The sequence below is a fragment of the Xiphophorus maculatus genome, chromosome 7, assembly GCF_002775205.1.
Source record: "Xiphophorus maculatus strain JP 163 A chromosome 7, X_maculatus-5.0-male, whole genome shotgun sequence".
Lineage (NCBI taxonomy): Eukaryota > Metazoa > Chordata > Actinopteri > Cyprinodontiformes > Poeciliidae > Xiphophorus > Xiphophorus maculatus.
Window position 1 is genome coordinate 17,412,310 of NC_036449.1, and position 21,609 is coordinate 17,433,918.

General features: G+C 36.2%; 2 protein-coding genes across 2 annotated transcripts in view; one reads left to right on the top strand and one right to left on the bottom strand.

Annotated features, from left to right (window-relative positions):
• stk39 (serine/threonine kinase 39) overlaps window positions 1–8,901 on the top strand; it is a 32,110-nt gene extending 23,209 nt beyond the window's left edge. The window contains exons 15-18 of the mRNA XM_023337175.1: window positions 1,780–1,832; window positions 2,030–2,098; window positions 3,272–3,336; window positions 7,499–8,901. Of these exons, the coding sequence (XP_023192943.1) occupies window positions 1,780–1,832; window positions 2,030–2,098; window positions 3,272–3,336; window positions 7,499–7,573 (262 nt within the window). The 3' untranslated portion in view covers window positions 7,574–8,901. The remainder of the gene's footprint in view (window positions 1–1,779; window positions 1,833–2,029; window positions 2,099–3,271; window positions 3,337–7,498) is intronic.
• A 2,875-nt stretch (window positions 8,902–11,776) lies between these two features.
• b3galt1 (beta-1,3-galactosyltransferase 1) overlaps window positions 11,777–21,609 on the bottom strand; it is a 49,415-nt gene continuing 39,582 nt past the window's right edge. Inside the window, exon 2 of the mRNA XM_023337235.1 lies at window positions 11,777–14,467. Coding sequence (XP_023193003.1) covers window positions 13,245–14,234 — 990 coding nt within the window. The 5' untranslated portion in view covers window positions 14,235–14,467 and the 3' untranslated portion in view covers window positions 11,777–13,244. The remainder of the gene's footprint in view (window positions 14,468–21,609) is intronic.

The window sequence follows — 21,609 nt, forward strand, 5'->3', positions numbered from 1 at the left end:
TGTGATGTTATTGGTAATGACAAAACTTCACAGAATTATCACTCATCTTTATTGTCATCCTCCCAACGGAGTGTTTGAACACCTGTGTGATGTTTTGATTTCAGAGCCCTCCTCTTTGTTATAAATAAGAGAGAAAACTTGTCTCTCTTTTGGAGAGAGATGTTGTTTTCTCTCCCAACGTTGAGAGAAAACAAGATTAGCAACTGGAATGTGAATATTGTGGTACACTGAGTAATGACAGAGACATAAAGTCCTCCAAAGGTTTGGAGGCCGAATCAACATAAAAAAGAAAGTTACTGCATTTTTTTAGGATATCACAAACAATATTTTAACACCGACAAGTATAAGACTGGATAAAAATATATTTACCTACACAACAATGAACTTAAGATGCAACATTGTTGTTCAGATATCAACAAGGATGAAATTAGTCTGAGATGCATTTTTGTGGTAATCGCTTTCATTACTGCAACAGTGTCTTCAAGGTACAAACTCTTGATTACCTTAATTGGATGGTTTATAGATGCAGTAATGAGGCAGAAATAACCTCTGACATTTTGCTGACAGTTTTGAGCATCTTTTATCTTTTGTTGGTGTTCAAAGGGATGCATGAGTAAACAAGGGGACCATTCAGATTTACAGGACATTTTACTATATTAGTTTGGTCTACAAAACAACAAAAATGATTAAAATAACAAATAACAATAAGGAGTTTCTCAAGTATTCATACAGGACGCCAATATTTCCAGATCCTGTATAGTCCATAGATTTTGAAAACCAAATACATCAACATAAAATAACTTTCTGTTTTCTTATTAGCTTCACTGATGGTTGTTGCTACAATGTTACATTCGCCACAGTTTTTAATCACTGAAACAATCCAGCATGACTTTTACTGCTCTGAATGTTTGCACAAGACACATAAACATCTATTTTGTTTCTTACTCTTCTCAACTAAAATGTATCTCAAGCACAGTGCACAGCAAAATATTATCTGTACCAGAAAGCAATCTCACAAATCAATAAAATAAATCTACTGATATATCTTCTGCATAAGTTTCTATGCACTGTATAAACTTACTTTGTATATTGTATTAATTAAATGTTCAACAAGTCAGCCGAAAAGTCAGCTGCAGGAGCAGAGGACGATGGGATTTAGATTAATATGGTCAGGTCAATATCTGACCAAAGAATAATGTAACTAGTTTGACTACTTACCTAATGTGGGTAGAAATATACCAGATCATCTCTGAAGGTGGGAAAAGTGTCTTCAACAATGCTTTCACACCTGTATTTAGCACTATTAGAACATGATCATCTTGCTCAGGATGAGTTTTAGTGCCAAGTGTGATGGGGTCAGAGAAAACCATCTAACACTTTCTTCTGCTGTCTTATTAAAGAAGGTGGCAAACTGTAGGAACATAGTAATGAACAATAGAAGCAGTTTAGAAATTGTAACCTTGTAAAAGCTTGATATATGTTAATACTGAAAACCAGCCTGTGTTGACTTACTCTGAAGCCTGATTAGTAGGTAAAAGAAGATTTGCCAGACCAATCTGGTTACATTTTTCTGTCTCTGCTCTGAACATAATATGACTGAATCATCTGATTCAAGAATGTGGCTTTGTGTTTCCAAACCCTTTTCTCCTGTAGTTTATAATCCTATTATCTGTGCACCCAGACATGATCTCCTGTTTGTTCCCTAACCTTCAGCTGCCCAGTCATGTTTCATTCCAGGTGGAACCCAGTGGCTCATACTCCCCCTGTCTTCCCTTTCAGGAACTCCAAAAAGGAGCTAAATGACATTCGGTTTGAGTTCACCCCTGGGCGAGGTAAGAGCTCAGTCTAAATTAATTTTTCTAAATTGCACGTTTCTTTGTAATAATATTCTCTCTCTCTCCTTATCGATACATGTATGTAATAGGCAATATCATTGTGCTGTGGGCAGCATCTAATTTTGTGTGTAACACAATTACCTGCTATGTGGAATGATGCAAGCCAAATATTTGTCATGTTATTCCCTCACAAGACACTGCTGATGGCGTCTCCCAGGAGCTTTACTCAGCCGGTCTGGTCAATGGGCTCGATGTCTTAATTGGTAATGTCACACCTCTTTGTCTTCATTGAATTGTGTTTTCTGCAGTTCGTGAAGCCAGTCCACTGTGAAACATCTGTAAAAACTATTTCTGTTTTTACAGATGTTATTAACATAGCATTATTAACAAAGAGACTAAAACAATTAAAGGGAGTAATATTTTAAAAATTTCCTTTCCACAGTTTGCTTTTTTCCACATACGTTCATGTAGCTTCACCATGATAAAGTATCGATTTAAACGTTATCTTGAGCATACAGTCTGTCACAGCACTGAAACCCTGTAAGTTAGACTTCACTTCTCTCATACCAGCAAGATGTTTTCCTCAAAAAAAAAATTCAAGGTAATACTACACATATCAAGATTGGGAAGGAAGTTAAAATGCTCAGATGAAATTTGTAGTTAAATTTGTAGTTAAATCTCCCTTTTATTTTCCTCAGACAGTGAAAAAACAAGATGCTAAAAGAAAATATTTTCTTACCTGTTTAACTTGCTCATAAACAACTAACTATACTAATAAACAATAATTGTGATCACCTTGATAATCTGGTAGTTGACTCTGCTTGAGCTATTGATATTAGTTGTGAGAAAAACGGTGTTGTCTTTCTCCGTTAGCTTTGGATTATTGCTCTTTCTCAAATTTGAGTTTCCAAATGTGTCCAATGGAGGGGCTGCTTTTGATTGGCGAGGAGAAATATGTCCTCCTCAACTGCAGTTACTTTCACAAACTCTCCCACATTTCTTGCACAGACAGTGCAAGAAATGCACTATGTCTTTGCAAGCACTTTTTTACAATCTTTGTAAAAAAGTGCTTTTCCATTAAACATATTTCAGTTAAAATGTCTTCGTAATATCTATTCATATATATTAAAATAATTTAATATGGATACTTTTAGATATATTATGGACATATTGTGTCTTGCTGTTGTAGAGGGTATGACTCAAATGGCTCCATTTACTTCTGAAAAGTGCATAAAATACTCTACTAAAAACCAACAGAATGGCAGATTATGTTTTATTTAGCCTTTATGCTTTTAAAGTTTTTAGGTCTTCTGTTTCAAAATGTGATATTTGCCCTTTAAACTTCTGAGAATCAGAAAGGATTGGTGATTATATTAACATTTGACTCTCCATGTGTTTTCATTTGGACAGTGATATTCTCTCTTTCCCTGTTACAGTTGCTGCTAACCTTCAAAAGATTGTAGATGACCCAATTACCTATAAAGTGTTGACCTTTAAGCTGGTGAGTTTCCAGATGACTGATGGCTGATGACAGCCTTAGTGGGTGTTGTCATGCCTGACAGTGTCCTCCTGTTAACAGCCTGTTGATGCATGGTGTGATGACGGATTCAATTGCTGGAGTTACTGCTGTCTAGCAAAACAAATGACTTCAGGGTGAACCAGCATCTGTTGCTTGGGGTTTTTCTGTTCACGACACAGAGGAAAATATTTTATTTGTCAAAATCTTTCAAAAATGTTTTACTTCTCCTGTATGCACTGCTTTATGTTGCTCTGTCACATAAAATCAAATAATTGAAGTTTGTGATTGTAAAGTGACAACATTTGAAAAAAGTTTAACTTTTGCAGCTATTTAAACCTGTTTATTAACCAGTGAAGCCAAGATTATAGCATATATTGGAACATCATCCTCACAAATGCAACTAATGTGTAGATAGATTCATAATTAACAGTAACTTGGTTTACTATGTCTGCGCTCATAAACCTGTCACTGTGCTGTGGTAAAGACCCTAGCATAAATTGCTATCTTTTGTTTTGTCAACAAACACAATGCTGAACCAGCTCAAGTCACATAATCCAATTCAATATTGATTTTTTTTCCTGATACAGTGTAGTACTTGACTCATAAATCTCTCACAGTAAACAACATTATCTACACTTCTTTGCACAATGAGAATAAACCTGTCCTTTGTTGCATTTTGAACAACCCAAAACATAACATTGTGTGCTGTTGAATGAAGTTGTGTGCTTTCCTCAAAAAAGATATCCAAGTGAATTTACTGCAGGAGAAACGCAAGATCTAGGGAATACCAGTGATATTTTATTTCGCTGTGTTTCTTCTGGTTAAACCTTTGTGGACACTAGTAGGAGGTCTGTGTTTGAGATTTTCACAGACTGACTAGATTGTTTCATGCTTTTGTTAAAGTAAGAACCTTTTATGAAGAAAACTGATTTAACGAGTAATACTTTTTTTTTGATTAGACTATTTATGTTACAGGTCAAAGCATATTACAGTCTAAATTTTTAACCATGTTTTCTAAGTTTCCCCTATTATATTTTCCAGAGCATATTTTATTTACTAAGGCTGCATCACTGTGGATACTGATAAATCCCTGCTCAACTCTTCTATTGTAAGCTAAGAGTTACGAGGGCAATACCATAAAAGCCAGGGAGTGACAATAATTACACACCCAAGGGAAACAGTTCATAACACTTTATGTACATAATTTATAGAGTGGGTGTCTCTGTGACAGCTTTATGGTTGAAGTGACCAAGAGATCCAGTGGTCTCTAAGCTCAAAACTGACCTCTTCTGACATCACTGCCCCAATGTTGCCTAGACAATCAGAGGTCTCAGACCCCTGCGGTGGTCAGGTGAATCTCTCTGAAATGTGACTGGTTGAAACAATTATATAGTCTCAACTTTTCTTTAGGGAACCTAAATGAAAACCAACTTTTCATTTTGATTTACAGAGAAATCAAAATGAGGATTAAATGGGCTATTGGCAGTAGACACATATAAATGGTAATGACACCAATGCAAATGGCTAATGGAAAGAAAAAAAAAAAAGTTAGTGTCTACCTGGAATGAGCTGTGTTGTTTAAGGAGGAAGCTCATTTTGGCAGCTTCAATCTGGAATTTAGTTTTTTTTGGTCATGATCCATATGCCATGATTAATGGTGAAGGTTATGGTGTAACATTCACCACCATAACCTTCACCATCCTTAAGGGGATGAGATAAAGTGTCTTGTTCTTCAGTGATGGTAGGATGGGCTGGGAAATGGATACTTGGACACATCGGCCAATATCTGCAGTAATAAAGGCGATCTTGTGGTCTGTAGGGGTGAAGAACAAGCTGAACCAAAAAAGTGAAGCTCTTCATTTTACCATTTTATCCACTCTTATAGATGCCCTTCATAAATTCTACTAGATACACATTAGCATATTTTACCATTTTTATAAAGGACTACAAAGTCTCAGTAAAGAACCACAAAAGTTGAATGTTGAAAGTCTTGGGGCCTAGTATACATGAAATCTACTGGCCTCTAGTCATTAGATCTCTTTTAAATGAGCTAACTGATGAGGAAATAATCCAGTTTGAGCATGGACAAATTATAGTTTTCTTTTCTAGTTGGAGAGCTTCTTGGACTCCAGAAGATATTCTGTCTGGCAGATAGTTAATTGCTTTTCAAAATTAATTATTGCAGCTTGCATAGAGGTGTAATTTTTGTGAGGGTGGCACTCTCAAGAGAAAACAAATTAATAGGCACATTTTACACCCTGTATTTCCCTGCTTCAAATGATAAACACATCATTTCAAACTATGTCATATTAATTGTTTTATACCACCATAAAGAACGCTCTTTTATTATTAGACAGTTACATGCCTTTAATGCATCATGTTGACTTTGATATATGCTTTCAAATAACTTGTTAGCTGTGCAGAGTCAGAGGAATGACAAAAGCTTTGTTGTTTTGTAGCATGTTTGACATTTCTGGTTCTTACAACTACAATGATATTGTAGAGGATTGACCTTTGCTTACAGCTCTGGGTTTAACATCTTCACCTCACACAGTTTGACTCTGTAGTTTAAAAAAAACACAGATAGACAAGAAAGACATTATCACTAAAAGTAAGCAGTGCAAAAATGGTTAGTTGCTTAACTCCTGTAAGTTGTCAAGGTTTCCAGACAAAATACTTCCACTGTAAACCAACATTGCTGTGTCTAATGTCTGGTTTTAGTATATATAGTATGTCACTCTTGTCTTGAAGTCTTGTTTTGGCTTTACCCAGAGTGCTATAATGCTAGAAATCAAAACACATTGCGAACAGTTTCGCCACACATTCATTTATTGTTTTCGGGTTGCAGAGGTTCTGGGTACACAAGGGAAATCCACACATCTTTCTTCCCAGCATCTGTAATATCATTCTGGTTGATCCCAAGGAATTCTCAGAACACAATAGCTGTATAGTCAGCTTGGCTAGTTCTGGGTCTTTTCCTTGGTCTTCTTTTAGATGGACATGCTTAGAAAAGCTCCAAGAAGAGGCACCTAAGAGGCAGACCAGTCCCAAACCCCTCACTTGATTTTTTTATAAACCAGAGAAAGAAGCTATTCCTCCTGGACAATGGAGCTCCTGCACTCAATTTCTAAGGATTAGTCCAGCCTCCCAAAGGTGGAAGCTCATTTTATCTGCTTCTATCCGGGATCTTGTTCTTGTAGTAGACCGGTAAATTGAGAACTTTTTCTTCATGTATTCCTGTGGACAAGATCCTAGTGTGTGTATGCATTTATTCATCCGTCCAACAATCACTCACGGCAAAGACCGATGCATGACCTAGAGGATAAAGCCCAGCCTTTACTATTTGAGAAGTATGCCCTCAGACCTAGAGAAGCTAAAGGTCAAGGTGTAAAGATGCCCGTAGAACCACATCATCTGCACAATGAAGGGACCCTGAGGCTTCCAAACAGGACATCCCCGTCTTCATGACCAAGCTTTCAGATTCCATCCAGGAACACCATCAATAGGATTGTGAAAAGGGACAGAATCTAATCTGTGAACACAGCTCTTGCTTTGGTCATGCAAAGACCAAATGAACTTTAATAGCAACTCTGGCTCTAAGCTCTGACGAGTCTTACCACAAAGTCCGTCAAGAGACACGGCTATGTAAGCCTTCTCCAGATAACCAGTTGTTTCCAAGAGAAATATAAAAAATTGTAGACAGCAGTTCTCTTTTTTCTTGTCCTGGTACTTGACAGGAAAATGCTTTCATTCCTGGCACTTCACACAAAGATTGAAACAGCCTCAGGGCATGCTGAAGGCCATTGCTTGAAGATGCACACATAACCAGAACTTTAGGTGTCCAAAACAGACCCTTCTGTCTACGACTACGCCTTGAGATCCCACTGACACTGACACTCCAAATTCCCACAAAAGGCTTGAGGACCAGATAGTTTCAAGCAAAATAAAGAAAATTATGCTACAGTTACTCTTGAAAGTGCTCACATGCCTCTTAAGTGTTTACATTTACGCAACTAGGTCACTGTAGCTGTGTATGGTAATATATCTTTATACAAGCAATCGGTCTAATTTTTAAAATGATTTTAAGTTGTATTATTTGCTTGTTGATGCTTCACATATTTTTCTTTTTGTCCTCTCTTTCCAGGCTTCAGGATGTGATGACACAGAGATCCCAGATGAGGTGAAGTTGATCGGCTTTGCTCAGTTAAGTGTTAGCTGATGTTCTCTTCATCGTTGAAGCAGATGAGGCAGGGAAGACAGTTCAGGGCAGACAGACTGAGGAACACACCCCAACCACCACCACTTTCTGCTATATCTTTCTCAACTCCCTCCCAGAAAAGCCCTTCTTCGTCTTCCGTCCTTCACTCTTTTTGACTTTCCCAAAGCTCCGTCGTCGCTTTACCACCGCCTCTGTAGCGTCGACTTCCCTGCTCGCTGTCCGTCGACATTCCAGCACCCAGCGCACAGTACAGTACTAGGATATAGCCCAGGAACCAAAAGATGTACTCAGGTGGTGAAAGAAGGTGATAAATATGTAGCTTTGAATGTTTTATTTATTTTCTCACCTCCTTTCTTTAATTTACACTGCATTACTGTTATTTACAGCAAAAATCAAATTATTTATTGAAATAAGAAGATATTTTAAATTTTATTTTTCTGTCACATTGTTTTGTTCCCACTGTGAAAATAAATGTCCTCCCACACTTAATGATTTATGAAAACTCTTTGGGGTTCGTGTCAGAATGTAAGAATTATGTAAACATGTAGATATAAGCACATTTTTATAATAACATGATGAATGTTTTAAAATAAAACGCCCTGAATGAATTGTTTTATGTGTTCAGACCTGTCTAACTAAAAATGGAAGCGTTTGGTTGAGTGCGCCAAAATAAATGAGACCTGGATGTTACTGTGTACACTTTGCTGCTCTCAACTGTGTTAACGCTTCAGAAAATGCTTGAGGTGCCTTGTTCATTTTTCCGTGCCTAAGAAAGTTGTCGGTGAGTGAGACGACACTGAGAGCAGAACGTGCTGATTGTCACTTCATTAACGCATTCCCTGCAATGGATCAGTTCACATGTGCAGTCTTAGCCCAAAGAGGGAAAATGAAATGCACTTTTGAGTTGGGATGCACAGCCAACAAACTGACTCTTAATTTATGTGCTTTCAGACAAATAAAACCCGGTGGAACCTGCAGTTGTGTACTCTTGCTCCTATTGGTGTCTATCAGATGCCACAATTCAACACTGGGTTTTTTTGTTTTTGTTTTTGTTTCAATAAGTAAAGTAGCTACCTAATTGTACTGTATGACATCAAAAAATGGAACCAAACAGCGTATAAAGAGCCATTTGTTTGTCCAAGCAAATCCAGTAGCACTAAATCATTTTAGGTATAATAACTCCTCAAAAAGCTTTTACTTTTTGAAGTAAATTGTTGTTTTTTTATGTACACTGTGCATCATTTCAGCATATTATCCATTTCCCTTCTCTGTAATCAGCTAATGATGACTACAGATGTCAAATGTCAAATTTCTGATGAGAAGCAACAAATAAAGAATATTTAAGAAATGTGTGATTTCTTGATTTCATTGCTACAAATTTGCCATCATCAAAGGAAACTTTGATTGTTATATTGGTAATGCTATCAATCTCTAACATCCAGGATTACAGGTAAGTTTTTAAATTAGGTTACTGAGTTTTGGCCATAATTTACTGCTTTACCAATATTCTAAACATTAAAATCACACAGTTGGTATTTACATGGCATAATGATGACTGGACACGCAAATCTTGTTTTGGATCGGTAACATGGATCGTTTATAACATCCTTCATTAATTCCTGACTTTAACCATGCTGATTTTTTTTTTTGAAAATGAGATCTACCAAATCTGCAAAGAATAGAGGTCAAATAATCACTATTTGTTATGCCAGCAGCTTCACTGGGCTTTCTTTACAATTCTTTCGATGCTGCAGACTTCTCTGATGGCTGTGCAGTTTTTTTCTGCTACACTTTTTCCTTTCACTTAGTTTACTATTCAAGGTTACATCAGTCTATGAACAACATTTTTTCTTTAGCAGCTGCCTTTGTAACTCTCCTAGTGTAGGGCGTCTGCGAGAGATTGTTGGACAACTATCAAGTCAGCCTTTCTTTAGTATTGCATAGCTCTAACATTAAGGCATGCAATACGATTGGTATATTGTAATACTGCAATTTTTTCAAAGATACCACATTTTTATTTTTCATTAGCTAGACAAGCCATTATCCTTAAAATTAACAGAAATTAACTTGAAATGTATCATTGTGTGACGATATATGAGTTTTGCTTTTTGGATTTAATTACAGAAATAAATTAACATTTTGATCATGTTGTAATTTATTGAAATTTACCTATTAAATAAAAGTCACTGAATAATTTTATTATTGTATCAAATAGTTATCTATGACTTCTTGTTTTACTGGGGTACAAATATAACAAGATACAGAGACTATTTTCTCTTTGGCATGCTTCAAAATGGGAAAGAAATGACCACAAGCAGAAATGTGTTTTTCCTCAAAATTGCTCCAAGAATTTATCAACTTACTCAATATATTTTCAAAGCAGTAATGAAAAAGTCTAATAATACTGGAAGTGGGAATAGACAAGCTGGACGAGAAACAACAATGTGTTGTACAGGCACTACAATGAGTAGAAGGGTAAAGACTGGAGGGGAAAAAACCTCAAAAACTCACTGATAGGGAAACAAAGCAGACATTTTAGTGAGATATTATATGGAAGAATATGGGCACATTTTGAAGCTGTTTACATATCTTGTGTTGCAAATAAATGTAGAGGGCACTATAAAAGTAGGGCTTTATTAGACACTGAGTTTCTAGTTGGAAGTGTATAAAATCCATCATTATACAATTAAACTGTTGCTTAAGCAGCTGATGAGAAAAACACATTTAATACAGTCCTGGACTACGAGGAACATTGCTACAGAAGAAGCTAAAGGAAGAAGTGAAAAAATATGGAAGATAGAGATCAAATTAAAGCCTATCACAGTGAAAATAGGCAGTACAACACAGTCACAGGGTTTGTATTAAATATGCAAAATATTTTAAATAAGTTATGTTTGGCAACAACTTAAGAATAAAAAAACACAATCCTTGGGAGCCTGTGGCCCCTGTATATCCGTGTAACAGAGAAACTGGAAGAAGACAAGCAAGTGAAAGTACTGATTTAATTGTAATTATTCAAGTATTTCTTTTTTTGTATAAAAACATACAATATATAACAACAGTCCCCTTATGGGATAAAAGCTTTCACAGTAAATGTCACATTAGCTTATAAGACTACAAAACCTCAGTGAAAATAAAAAGGAAAAGAATAATTGGCCACCGGAGCCACATTTTCTCTGAGAGAGCTAGATTTTCCCATGTTGTTTATACAGTGACAGTGATTCTGCAGCCACTGATATGCCAGATACATATTACAATACATCCAGTCTGTAATGATCCCAGCTCGACATAACAAGAGTCTTGCACGGCACGATGCAGTGCTTTTCTTGGTGGGCGTAGCAGCTGATGAGCTGAAACAGCTGCTGATATACAACACACATAACCAAGAGCAGCAGCTACAGTAATGAGAGGCTGGTAGCCGAGACACATAATTACTCTTACTCTGGCATTGAAATGCCAAAGTAAGAAAACAAGAAAATGTGTCTACTATCCAAAACATACACGCTGCTTATTTTGGAAGAAAAAAGGCAATGTGATGATGATTGTATGTAAACAAAAACATCAGGCGTATTCATCATGAAAAAGTTGCAACTTTTCCACACTCTTAATATAAACTCTGTTGTGTTAGACTATCATTTCACCCTACTTGAATTTTGACACTAATAATAGACTGTATTTTTATATTTAACCTCATTAAAAAGATGGAGAAAGGGAGTAAAGAGCATGAGAGCACATGTCAGAAGCATGGTCATCAGGGTTGCACTTGCAATCTCATGCTTCCGAAGGTCTCCTAAACTATAATTTTTTAGAGATCATTATTTAGACCTCTAATATACAAGTAATGCAATATTTATTTATTTTCTTCACATTCTTTTGGATTGCACTCTAGGAGGGTCAGCAGCTGGGGAGCCAGGAGAGATTGTTGCTCAAGGACACTTGCAGTAAAGGGGAGAATAGGTTTAAAATGCATGGGAAATGTCTGAATATCTGCACTGTCTCTACAGGGCAAGCCACAGCAGTTAGTGCTTTCTTCAGATTGGCATATGCCTTACAAAGTAGCAAAAACCTACTAGTAACAACCCAGCATTTAAAGAGCTATTTTAGGACTTCTGAAGTGGGGCTCTGTCAAAACATTATACACAGTTAATGTGAGGACATAAAAAAATAAAATAAAACAATATATATATATATATATATATATATAAAGCAATTTTTTTTAATGTAACTAAATCTACTAAATCTTATATTTGTTAAGTACATGTAAGAAAAGGTTAAAAGAAAAAAGAAATGGTGCCACTTAAACTATGCCAAAAGGCACTAGATATGTTTAAAAAATAAACCTCAATACAATAAAAAAAGATCCTTGTCTAATTTTAAAGGTAACTTTAAAATTGCAAAGTTTGGGAGCTACCACTTTACAAACCCAGATTTCCGTAGGATACGGCAAAACAGCACTTTGAGCAAGCTAGTGGTGTGAAAAAGGCTGTGGTTGACCTCAACCTAAAGTGCACTGTAGTAACCAAGGTGAGTTGTAACTTGTGTATTACTCTCTCTAGTTGTTGTCTTTATAGCTTTTGCTGTCATATCTATTTATAAACGTCTTTTCTGCAAAGTGAGGCTTATCTGTTTATTAATTTTCCAAAACCATAATTATGCCCAATTTATTAGCAATATGTTCATAAATACTGATATGGCAGAATATAACACCCTATGTTTTACTTTCATTGTACGTTGGAAAATTCCAAGCTTACAATGACTTGATGCCAAACGGAGTAAGTACAGACAAGAAAAGAAAAGAGGAAAAGACAGAATCCAAGGAACTCCACATAAAAGAGGTGCTGGAGCAGACAGAAACTTATTGATATTAAGATCAGCAATTTCTTTTTTTATGCCAGTCCTAGGCTGTAACTGAAATGCTCCAGACACCAGATACAAACTGTGGAATCAACAGTATCAATTGTTCCCATTAAACTTTATAGTACAAAGATTACAAAGCTTCCATCATCTGCTAAAATTATATATTTAACAGTGCTATTTAGATGCTTAAAACTAGTCTGGAAATCCTCCAAGATTGTGCAATTGTTCAAAAATGGCACCATGTTCAAAAATCTTTAGGTCTCTCTAGAGTAGGGGTCTTTAACTACAGTCCTCGAGGGACCATTTTTAGACATGTCTGCTTCAACACATCTGAGTCTAATAAATGAGGTCATTAGCAAGACTCTGGAGAACTTGGCTGCATACTGTAGAGGTAAGTCAGCAATTTCAGGTGTGTTAGACAATTGTGATATTGTTTTCACTGGAGTGGTATAAGACATTCTGCTTTTATCCTGCTTTAGAATATAGGTTTCAGCCTCTGGAAGAAACCAAACTAGATTTATACTTAATGAACATGCTTAAGAGTTGTATTCTCCAGGAAAGATATTAAACGCTTTAACAGAACCCAACTTTAAAACTCCTTAACAACTGCTTTAAGAGTGAGTGACTATACAAACTGGTAATGCTAATGCTAATTAATCCATGTGTCATAAAACATGGACTTGCAGAAGCAACTGCAGGTTCTTACATGATTAAATGTGACAATTTGTAATAAGATATAAAGGCCAAAGTAAATGAGGTTGGTAAGGGGTCAGCTGGATAAATTGGAGTTGTTCTTTGTTGATCCTCATGTCTCCTAACATCTGAGGTGCTTCTTGCTGGACATATCATTCCAGATGCGATGCATCTCCTCCGGGGGGATCTGATGGACTGTGATGACACGCCTGTACCTGCAAAGACTGTAAGCCATTTTCCAGTGGTTGAACCCACTGTTCTGATAAGGGTGGATGCCTAGTTTACGCAAACACATCCCCACATACACGTCCTCCAGGTGCAACAGTCTGGTGTGCAGCGAAGTCTTGTAGATTAGCTCGGCTACATCTGCGGAGAACACGTAGCCAGTGCCTGAGCAAAACGGCGGGTATTTGTTTTCAGGGTATAGGTCTCTGGGCATGTACCACTTGCTGCGCATATCTCTGATAGGACCACCGTTTATCACATAGCCTGTGAAGTATCTCCTTCTGGGCTTGGTACTGGGCTTTAGAAGCTTGTAAATAAGATTGTCCATGTTGACAAAGATGTCACTGTCTGTCTTCATGACATATTGAGCCTTTGGGCAGAATGTCGCTACCCAGCGCATGCCCATTAGAGTCTTGAGGGTGAGATTGTGATATGAATCAATAAAGTTCTCCACTACAATATCATGAAAGATCTGACTCTCCTGCTCCACCATCTGGTTGAGCACGTCGTCTGTGTTCCTCCCCAGAAGAAAGATGGTGAGAATGTGGATGTCGCTATAAGTGCCCTCATCGCCCCAGGTCTCTCGGATGGCCTGCCGTGCGTCAAACTCCTTGTGTGTGGTGCTGATGAGAATAACCAGGAAGGGCGTGATGCTTTCACACTTTTTCGGCTCATTTATTACAAATTCGAAGGCATGTGGGTTGAGGGGGCGCGTGCGGATGTTGGTGAATGTGATGTTTTTGGGAGGAGGTTTCACAATCCTACGTTTAGGCATAGCCATGTGACCAACATATGTGGACGTCGGCCGCGAAATGCTCAAGTACCACAATGCGCTGGCCCAGCAAACCACTGTCAGGATGTATAAACATGATACTTTCGAAGGCATTATGCTAGTCTTAGGTGTATTTTGATGAGCTGGCTCTTATAAGGTTTTCCTTCCATTAGTGAGGTTTCACCCAGTGAGGCAGCATTAAGCTGCTCAAGCATGTGTTTTGACATCAATTGTCAATAATGGATTGCTTTAGAGAGAAGAGATGCTTTTTGCAATTCAATGTGAAGCACTTTAAAACTGAATGAATGTCCAGATTCTTGGCGAAAGCATGGCATCTCCATTTACATCTGAAAAAGAAAGAGACAGAAACATCAGTATAAAATATATATGTGTGGTTTTAAAAATGTACATATATATTAATTATTCATAAGCTTTTATTTTAAATGCATTAATCTTTGTAGAGGATGTTCATCAACGATGTAGGGAAGCAATCACTGAGTGCTACATAAAAAAAATCCCAATAAATTAGCCCAAGAAGTCAAAATGATCTACATAAATCATGTTTAAAATTATTATTTTTTAATCTTTGGAATACGTTTAGCCAGGGAATGAAAGAAAAAGTTTCAAAGGAAATCAACATATAAGCACAGTAGGTCAAAGTTTTGGATAAAACTACACATCACATACTGACATGTACATATGAAGGATTCATGTTGAAAATCTAAAAGGTATATAAACATGTAGGTCATATCCTCAGGCTTTGATGTTTTCTGTGGATTTTTTGTCTTTTACCTAGAGGAGATCACATGCACTTCTCAGGGGAATAGCTATAAATTTCAATGCATTTTTCTTCAAAGACTGGAGGAATACAGAGACCAATCTGACCAGACACATAAAGGCATAATGTGATCATTTGAATTACATTTACCTGCAGTATGTTGTCATACACAAACCTATCAGACTGAGAAAAAAAAACAATGAAAAAAAACAACAAAAAACACTAATGTAATTAGTTACATTAGGGTGAGAATGTGGATGTCGCTATAAGTGCCCTCATCGCCCCAGGTCTCTCGGATGGCCTGCCGTGCATCAAACTCCTTGTGTGTGGTGATGAGGATAGCACCACACACATTATTGCGGTGCTATTATTACATTAATATAAAGTATGAATTAGCATATTTTGTATTTTGTCTCTATAATGACAGATGTTTGTATTATGTCTGTACCACACAGGTAGTTGCTCAGGATGGCATTATAAAAGAGGGTCAGGGTTTAGTCATTTGCAAACTATGGACAAGCAAATGCTGAGAATGGAAAGACTTGGAATGAAAAGAGAATGGGTTACCTACTTTGTGTGGAAGTGCATTACATTTAACTTCACCCCAGAATATCAAATGAATTCCAGCATTGTGACTAATTGGGGTTGGCAAAATAAAGGGCCTGCCCAGGTCTCATGCAAAAATCAACAGCAGCCTTAACATTTTGAAGTGGTGCTGTTGAATGGTAGGTCTAGTTCCTTCTTAGTTTTTCTTATGACTGTTTCAGCAAACACTGAAACAGTTGTTTGTTGTTGGTATTATTTCTCTCATAATATGAGCTTCTGTGAGATCTCACAAGATTGAAAGGAGCAAACAACTGCTTCCAACTCATAACTGTTTATTCAAGAACAAGAAGTGCAAACATATCAGAGTTTTCTTTTACTGCAGTGTCAAAAAGGTTTTAGTTATCTTTTATTTATTTATACACTATTTTTGTGGAGACAGACTTTTGTAATCTTTTATATTAGTCTTATTTAATCTTTTCTTCTGGCTTTTTGAAGCTTGAACTGATTACTTGGAAACTCGATGCTTTTTTCATTCATTTCAGAGTTTAAATGAGATTTAAGGCAGTCGGATTTGGTTTTCAGAATAGCATAGTAGACTTATACAATACATACTGTACATATGCAGTACTTTCAGATGACAAAACTATAGATCCAAAAGATTTATACATTTTTTTACAGTTTCATTCAACTTGTAAGAGTCAGAATGAGAGAACTAGATAAGCAGATTATTTTGTGAAGATAACAAATTAATAGAATATTAATGCAAATGGTGGAAAGTTTGCTCATGAGTTTGCCCTATAGTGTCCAAATATGCAGTGCTACCTCTCTGAAAACTTATTAAATAGAAATCATATGAAAACATATTCTGTCAATTGGGTCTTAAGTATACAGTCAATTAAATTTGGCCTGGCAGGAATTCTTGCTGGTCTGTAGCTACTGTTCAATAATCCTTCAACAGGTGAGAAAGTAAATAAAGGTTTACTGCCATTTTTGGTGATTTTTAGCATGAACACTAGTGGTTTAAATAAAAGAATAGCCCTTGAAAAAGCACAGATAATATAAAAATAGTAGAATAGGCCTCTTTGCCATGTCAGGAGGTAAAGTGTCTCACTTTTAAAGCTTGCTTAGATGTAGAGAAAGCCTAAAGTGGATTCTGCTAAGAGACGCTCCAGCTGAAAAGAGTCTAAACTTAAATTCAACGAAGCTAAGAATAATTACATGCTTTCTGCTCTGCTGCACCTCCACTGAAAAATGCTTTCTAAATCAATATTTGACTTTGGGCATGAAAGGTCGTAATTAGAATCAACACAAAAGCTGCCATTCACTGTAACTGTGAACTTAATAAAGAAATCACTATTAGGTGAAATATGCTTGAAATGCACAGCAAACAGAAAAATATGTTGTGAAGGAATTAAGAAAATCACTTCAATTAAACTGTCAGTCGTGCCTCTAATAATAAGCAGTAACTGTTCTGTTACAGACTTTTGCCAAGAAATTTTAAAATCAGACATAACATAACAAGAGTAAATACAAAAAGGCAGTTAAAAATACTTTTAATTAATAAGAGTAAATCAATCCAGACCAACATGGCTTAATCAGTTTTTTGAAATAGTAATCATTCCTTTGGTTAAATTAGTAATTAACCAATTAACTAAGACATTGTGCTCAAGCTCAGTTTAATTTCACCTAGCGTACTAAGTCCTGGTGAATGCCAGACTTGCAGAATCAAGTTATCCCTTAAATACAACCACCCACAACATGCTGTAGCCTAAACAAAAAGTATCTTGTGTTTCCATGATCTGAGATGTGAAACCTTGACATTTGTGAGTCTGGAAAGGTTTACAAAGTCATTTATAAAGTTTTTCTACTTCAGTGAACCACAGTTATCCACAAATTAGTAAAATATAGTAAAGTGCTGAACCTTCTTAGGAATGTCTGACCAACCACAATTACTCTAAAAGTACATTGACGGCTCTCCCAAGAGGTTAAAACATAAACATCTCGAGTCAAACTCATCCAGATCTCATATTTCGTTTCAAGTGATGATGTCAAAGTAACAACAAGAACACTGAGTTTCAACCCGACTGCGCCTTTACCTCCCCTTCCCTCTTGTCCTCTCACTTAAGGCAAGAAAAAAATGGACATCTGCATTGGTAAAATGCTGTAAAACTTTGCCAGAGTCACACCTTGCCATAAAGTCTGTAGTGGATATGTCAAAGGCATAAAGTATAGTCACTGTGATTGAATAATCCTTTGTAGTTCCGTTGTTGTAAATCACACCTTTTATTTTGGAGACCAGTCCCACTGCCACACTCATTTGCTGAGTGAGATGCTGGCCAACCCTGCTACAGTGGGAGGAGTGACCCATTCAGCCCTCTGAACTCCAGAGTGGAAACACTTCCAAAAAAGATAAATGAAAGTTCAGGGGAAAAAAAGAGGTTCCTCATTTATTGAACTACATCCTAAAGCACTGAATGCTTGTCTAAAATAAGTAAATTTTTAATGATTCAACAATAAAAATTAGACTGGTAATAAATTTAGTGGAGAGTTTGAAGACAAAAACCATTTGCTTGATAACATATTTATGATCCCAAAGACTAAGGGAAATATTCTGTGGATTAGATGCACAAAAGTGAACATTTTTGTGCATGCTCCATGATATTCTGTGTTAAATGAATACAGAAGTTCGAAAAAGAACATCACGCTGATAATAAAACATGGTGGTGGTAGTGTGATGGTCTGGAGCTGCTCAGATGTAACCGTAAATTCTGTTTATTGCCAAATAGTTTTCAAGGAAAACATCAGATTATCAGTTTGTGACTTTGAACTTGAGCTTAATACTGTGCTTATGACAGTATTAAAATAGTCATAAGCACAAGATTTGAAAGAAATGTGTAGCAGTCTAGTCAAAGTCCATACATAAATCAGAATAAGATGCTGTGGCATGACCTTAAATACACTATTCATGCTTAAAGACCTTCCACTATGACTGAATTAACACAATTCTATGAAGTAGATTGGCCCAAAATTCTTCCACAGAGATGGAAAATTATGATTGCCAGTTATCAAAAAATCTTGATGGCATCTGTTACTGCCAAGACCAAAAAGGAAAATAAAAAATAAAAAAAATGATGAAATATGTAAGACCTGATTTTTTTTTCTCTTTTACATAGAACAGTAGCTGAGTCTATTCATCACCATTATGAATTATGATTAAGTTGGACTCCCTTCTTCTTCCTCCTTTTCCTCACTGTCTCAATAATTCACTGTATCTATTGGATGCTGGACAAAGAGAGTTTAAGGTGAAGCACATTCAGGAACACTGAATATTTAGGCTATGATTCTTCATAAGAATTACAATTTTGAAGCCTTGCTTTTAAATCACTACAGAACTGAACAGGGCCTATATGCAGTCACCTTCATAACATGTTTAACATTATCATTTTTGCATATTATAATATCTCACATTTATCGTCGGGCATAAAATCTCCCACTCCCTGTGAGAACAGCGGCATAGAATTTGTCAGGAAAAATGTTTAGCTATTAAACAGCCTGTAAAGGGTGGGACAGGTGTGCATGTTACACTTAGTGACTAAACCCGCGGGACATGAAAGTCAATAGAGAACCGCGTCAGAGAGGCGAATAAAAGTGGGGAATAATTAGCCTATACTTCCAACAGAGACCTAATTTATCATGATTTATTATATGGCAAGAGGTAAACTTGTGTTGGGAGTAGGACACAAAGACAGCCATTCATCAACACTTGACGTTTCTTTCTCTGCACTCCTGCGCTGAATTTTTGGTGGACTTTTTTTTTTTTTTTGCTCTTTAGAAAAGGTCTATTATGTACTCCTCTATACACAAACATAAATGTTGTGATTCATGACTCCAAGTCTGTATGCAGACAGGTTTCTAAAGTGTTTTCCAATAACATTGTATCAGAGCTAATAGATTGCCTGCCTGAATTATATAGAGATTGGGTATTAGGTAGGACTTCTGCCAAAAACATCTAAATTGATTATCTTGCTTTTATTTCACACAACCTCTTCTGCATATTGCTGACTACACTTTTAATGATGACTCACTACAGTGGCAAAGCTTCAAAGATGGTACTATAATTTTAACAATAATTACCTTCACAAAAATTACACACTTAAAATTAATATTGTAAAACCTCACTGATGAGGCAACATTGGTAAGATTTACTTTTGTCAGTGGGAAAATTTCCTAAAACATTTAGAAGTGTTAATGCATTTAGTTCTCCATGGATAAATCATTTTCAATTCTTGCTTAAGAATATAAATAAGTCACTTCTCAATTGCTTGGTGCAAAAACAAAACAATGCTTGTGTCACTTTGTTGTAGGATTGATTTAAGTGTTGTTGCTTGTTTATAAAGTCAGTCTCTTTTACTCCATGCTTCATCTGAAACCCAAGGCAATTTAACAAGATGTTGATTTATCTTTACTGTACATTTAATCTTAAATTAGAAATAATTGCTGTTCTAAATTGTTGAAGAATTAACCAAATAGTTGCTCGAAGTTTGGAAAACTTATGTAAGGAGGACTAAAATTAAATCTCCAAATATTGATAGGGTGAAACAATTCATCAAAACATTCCAGGGAGCCAATTCTTTGCTCTAAAACTTAAATTATTTGTGTTTAGTGTTTTTCTCAACAAATGCCAAAGTGACTGCCTTAGCCAGCTACTAAAATATTGCTGAAGAACCAAAAACAACTCTACTGTCTGGTTGTTTATTAGTGGTTATGCAAGATGAAGCCTTTTTTTCTTTTGGTTTATGAAGAAATGCTTGAAGACTTTATGGAAGTAAATGATCTGCAACCATGCCAGTGTGAATCTGACCCGACAGCTCCAGCTCCAGAATTGAGAGAAAACTTTTCAGATCAGGATTCTGATAATCAGGACCGTCATGGCCAATAAGATGACATGCATAATGACTGACTTGGGAACGTGGAATGCTGAAAACTACAGTTTGTAATGTACAATTTATGGATTTAGTGCATTAATAGGCATTTCTATTCTGGTAATTATGTGCAGCACACAGGTCAACCTGTATGACACAAGAGCTTTCTCACTCTTTGTTGATTTATTTATATGTAATGTATAATTTTTAAAGGTATTTCCTTGCATCTGTACAACAACTGGATGAACTTGTTAAATAATGTAGCCCTACATATAAACCTGTCTTGACTTGCTTTATCCTTCTGATTTCATCCTTTTTTTGCTACTGCTGTCTCCTTAATATATTGTTTCATTGCTGAACTTCACTTTGGGGTAACTTGTGTCTATTTGTGAACTGCTTTACGAGTGAAATTGACAGTGACATTGACAAATCTCCTTAATCAGCACTGAGTTGCTGGAAGCCATATTTCTGCAATTTCACAACACTGCACCAACCTTGGGGATGAAAAATGAGTGAACCAGCACTTATTGCTGGAATGTTAAATGATTTTTTCCCTCCAGTACATTGTTATACAACATAGATCAAACTAGAGCAAAACTGATATATATTTTTTTTAAATTAAAAGTAAACTCTATGTATAATCCTACCTCCACCAGTCATCTTATATAGAAAATACAAATTTGTTATGTTGAGAATATTTCATCACATTTTAACAAACCCTCCCAAAAAACATCAAAACTTTTCAATACTAAACTGGAAGAGCGACTCTAGCTTAAAGCTGAAAATGTTATTATTTTGTGACCAAAAAAAGACATTTCTTACAGGAATAATGGTATGCTGAAGGGATACAATTGGGCACTCAGAAAAGAGTAAGCTGTTTACTTTTCTCAAACATCTACGCAAAAAGAGGTTTTCTTCACCAAGCAAAAACGAAGATATCCTTTCACCAGATTTAGTCAGCTGTTTTTACCAATCTTTGGCATATCATTTTAGAAATATGTCATATGTGAAATTTCTATTACATGATATTCTGCTGCCACAGCAAACCAAATCTATAGGTAAATCTATCTAGGCACATAAGAATTTGGTTTCATGACCCAAATACTGTGTAAAAAAATAAACCAGAGCTAAGTTTATTTTACCACTACATTTGCTCAGCTGCCATCGTAAGTGCATGTAAAACAGTTTTACTCTGAGACAAGACTGTTATTTCTTGATGTCTTATAAGAAAACCTTCATAAGA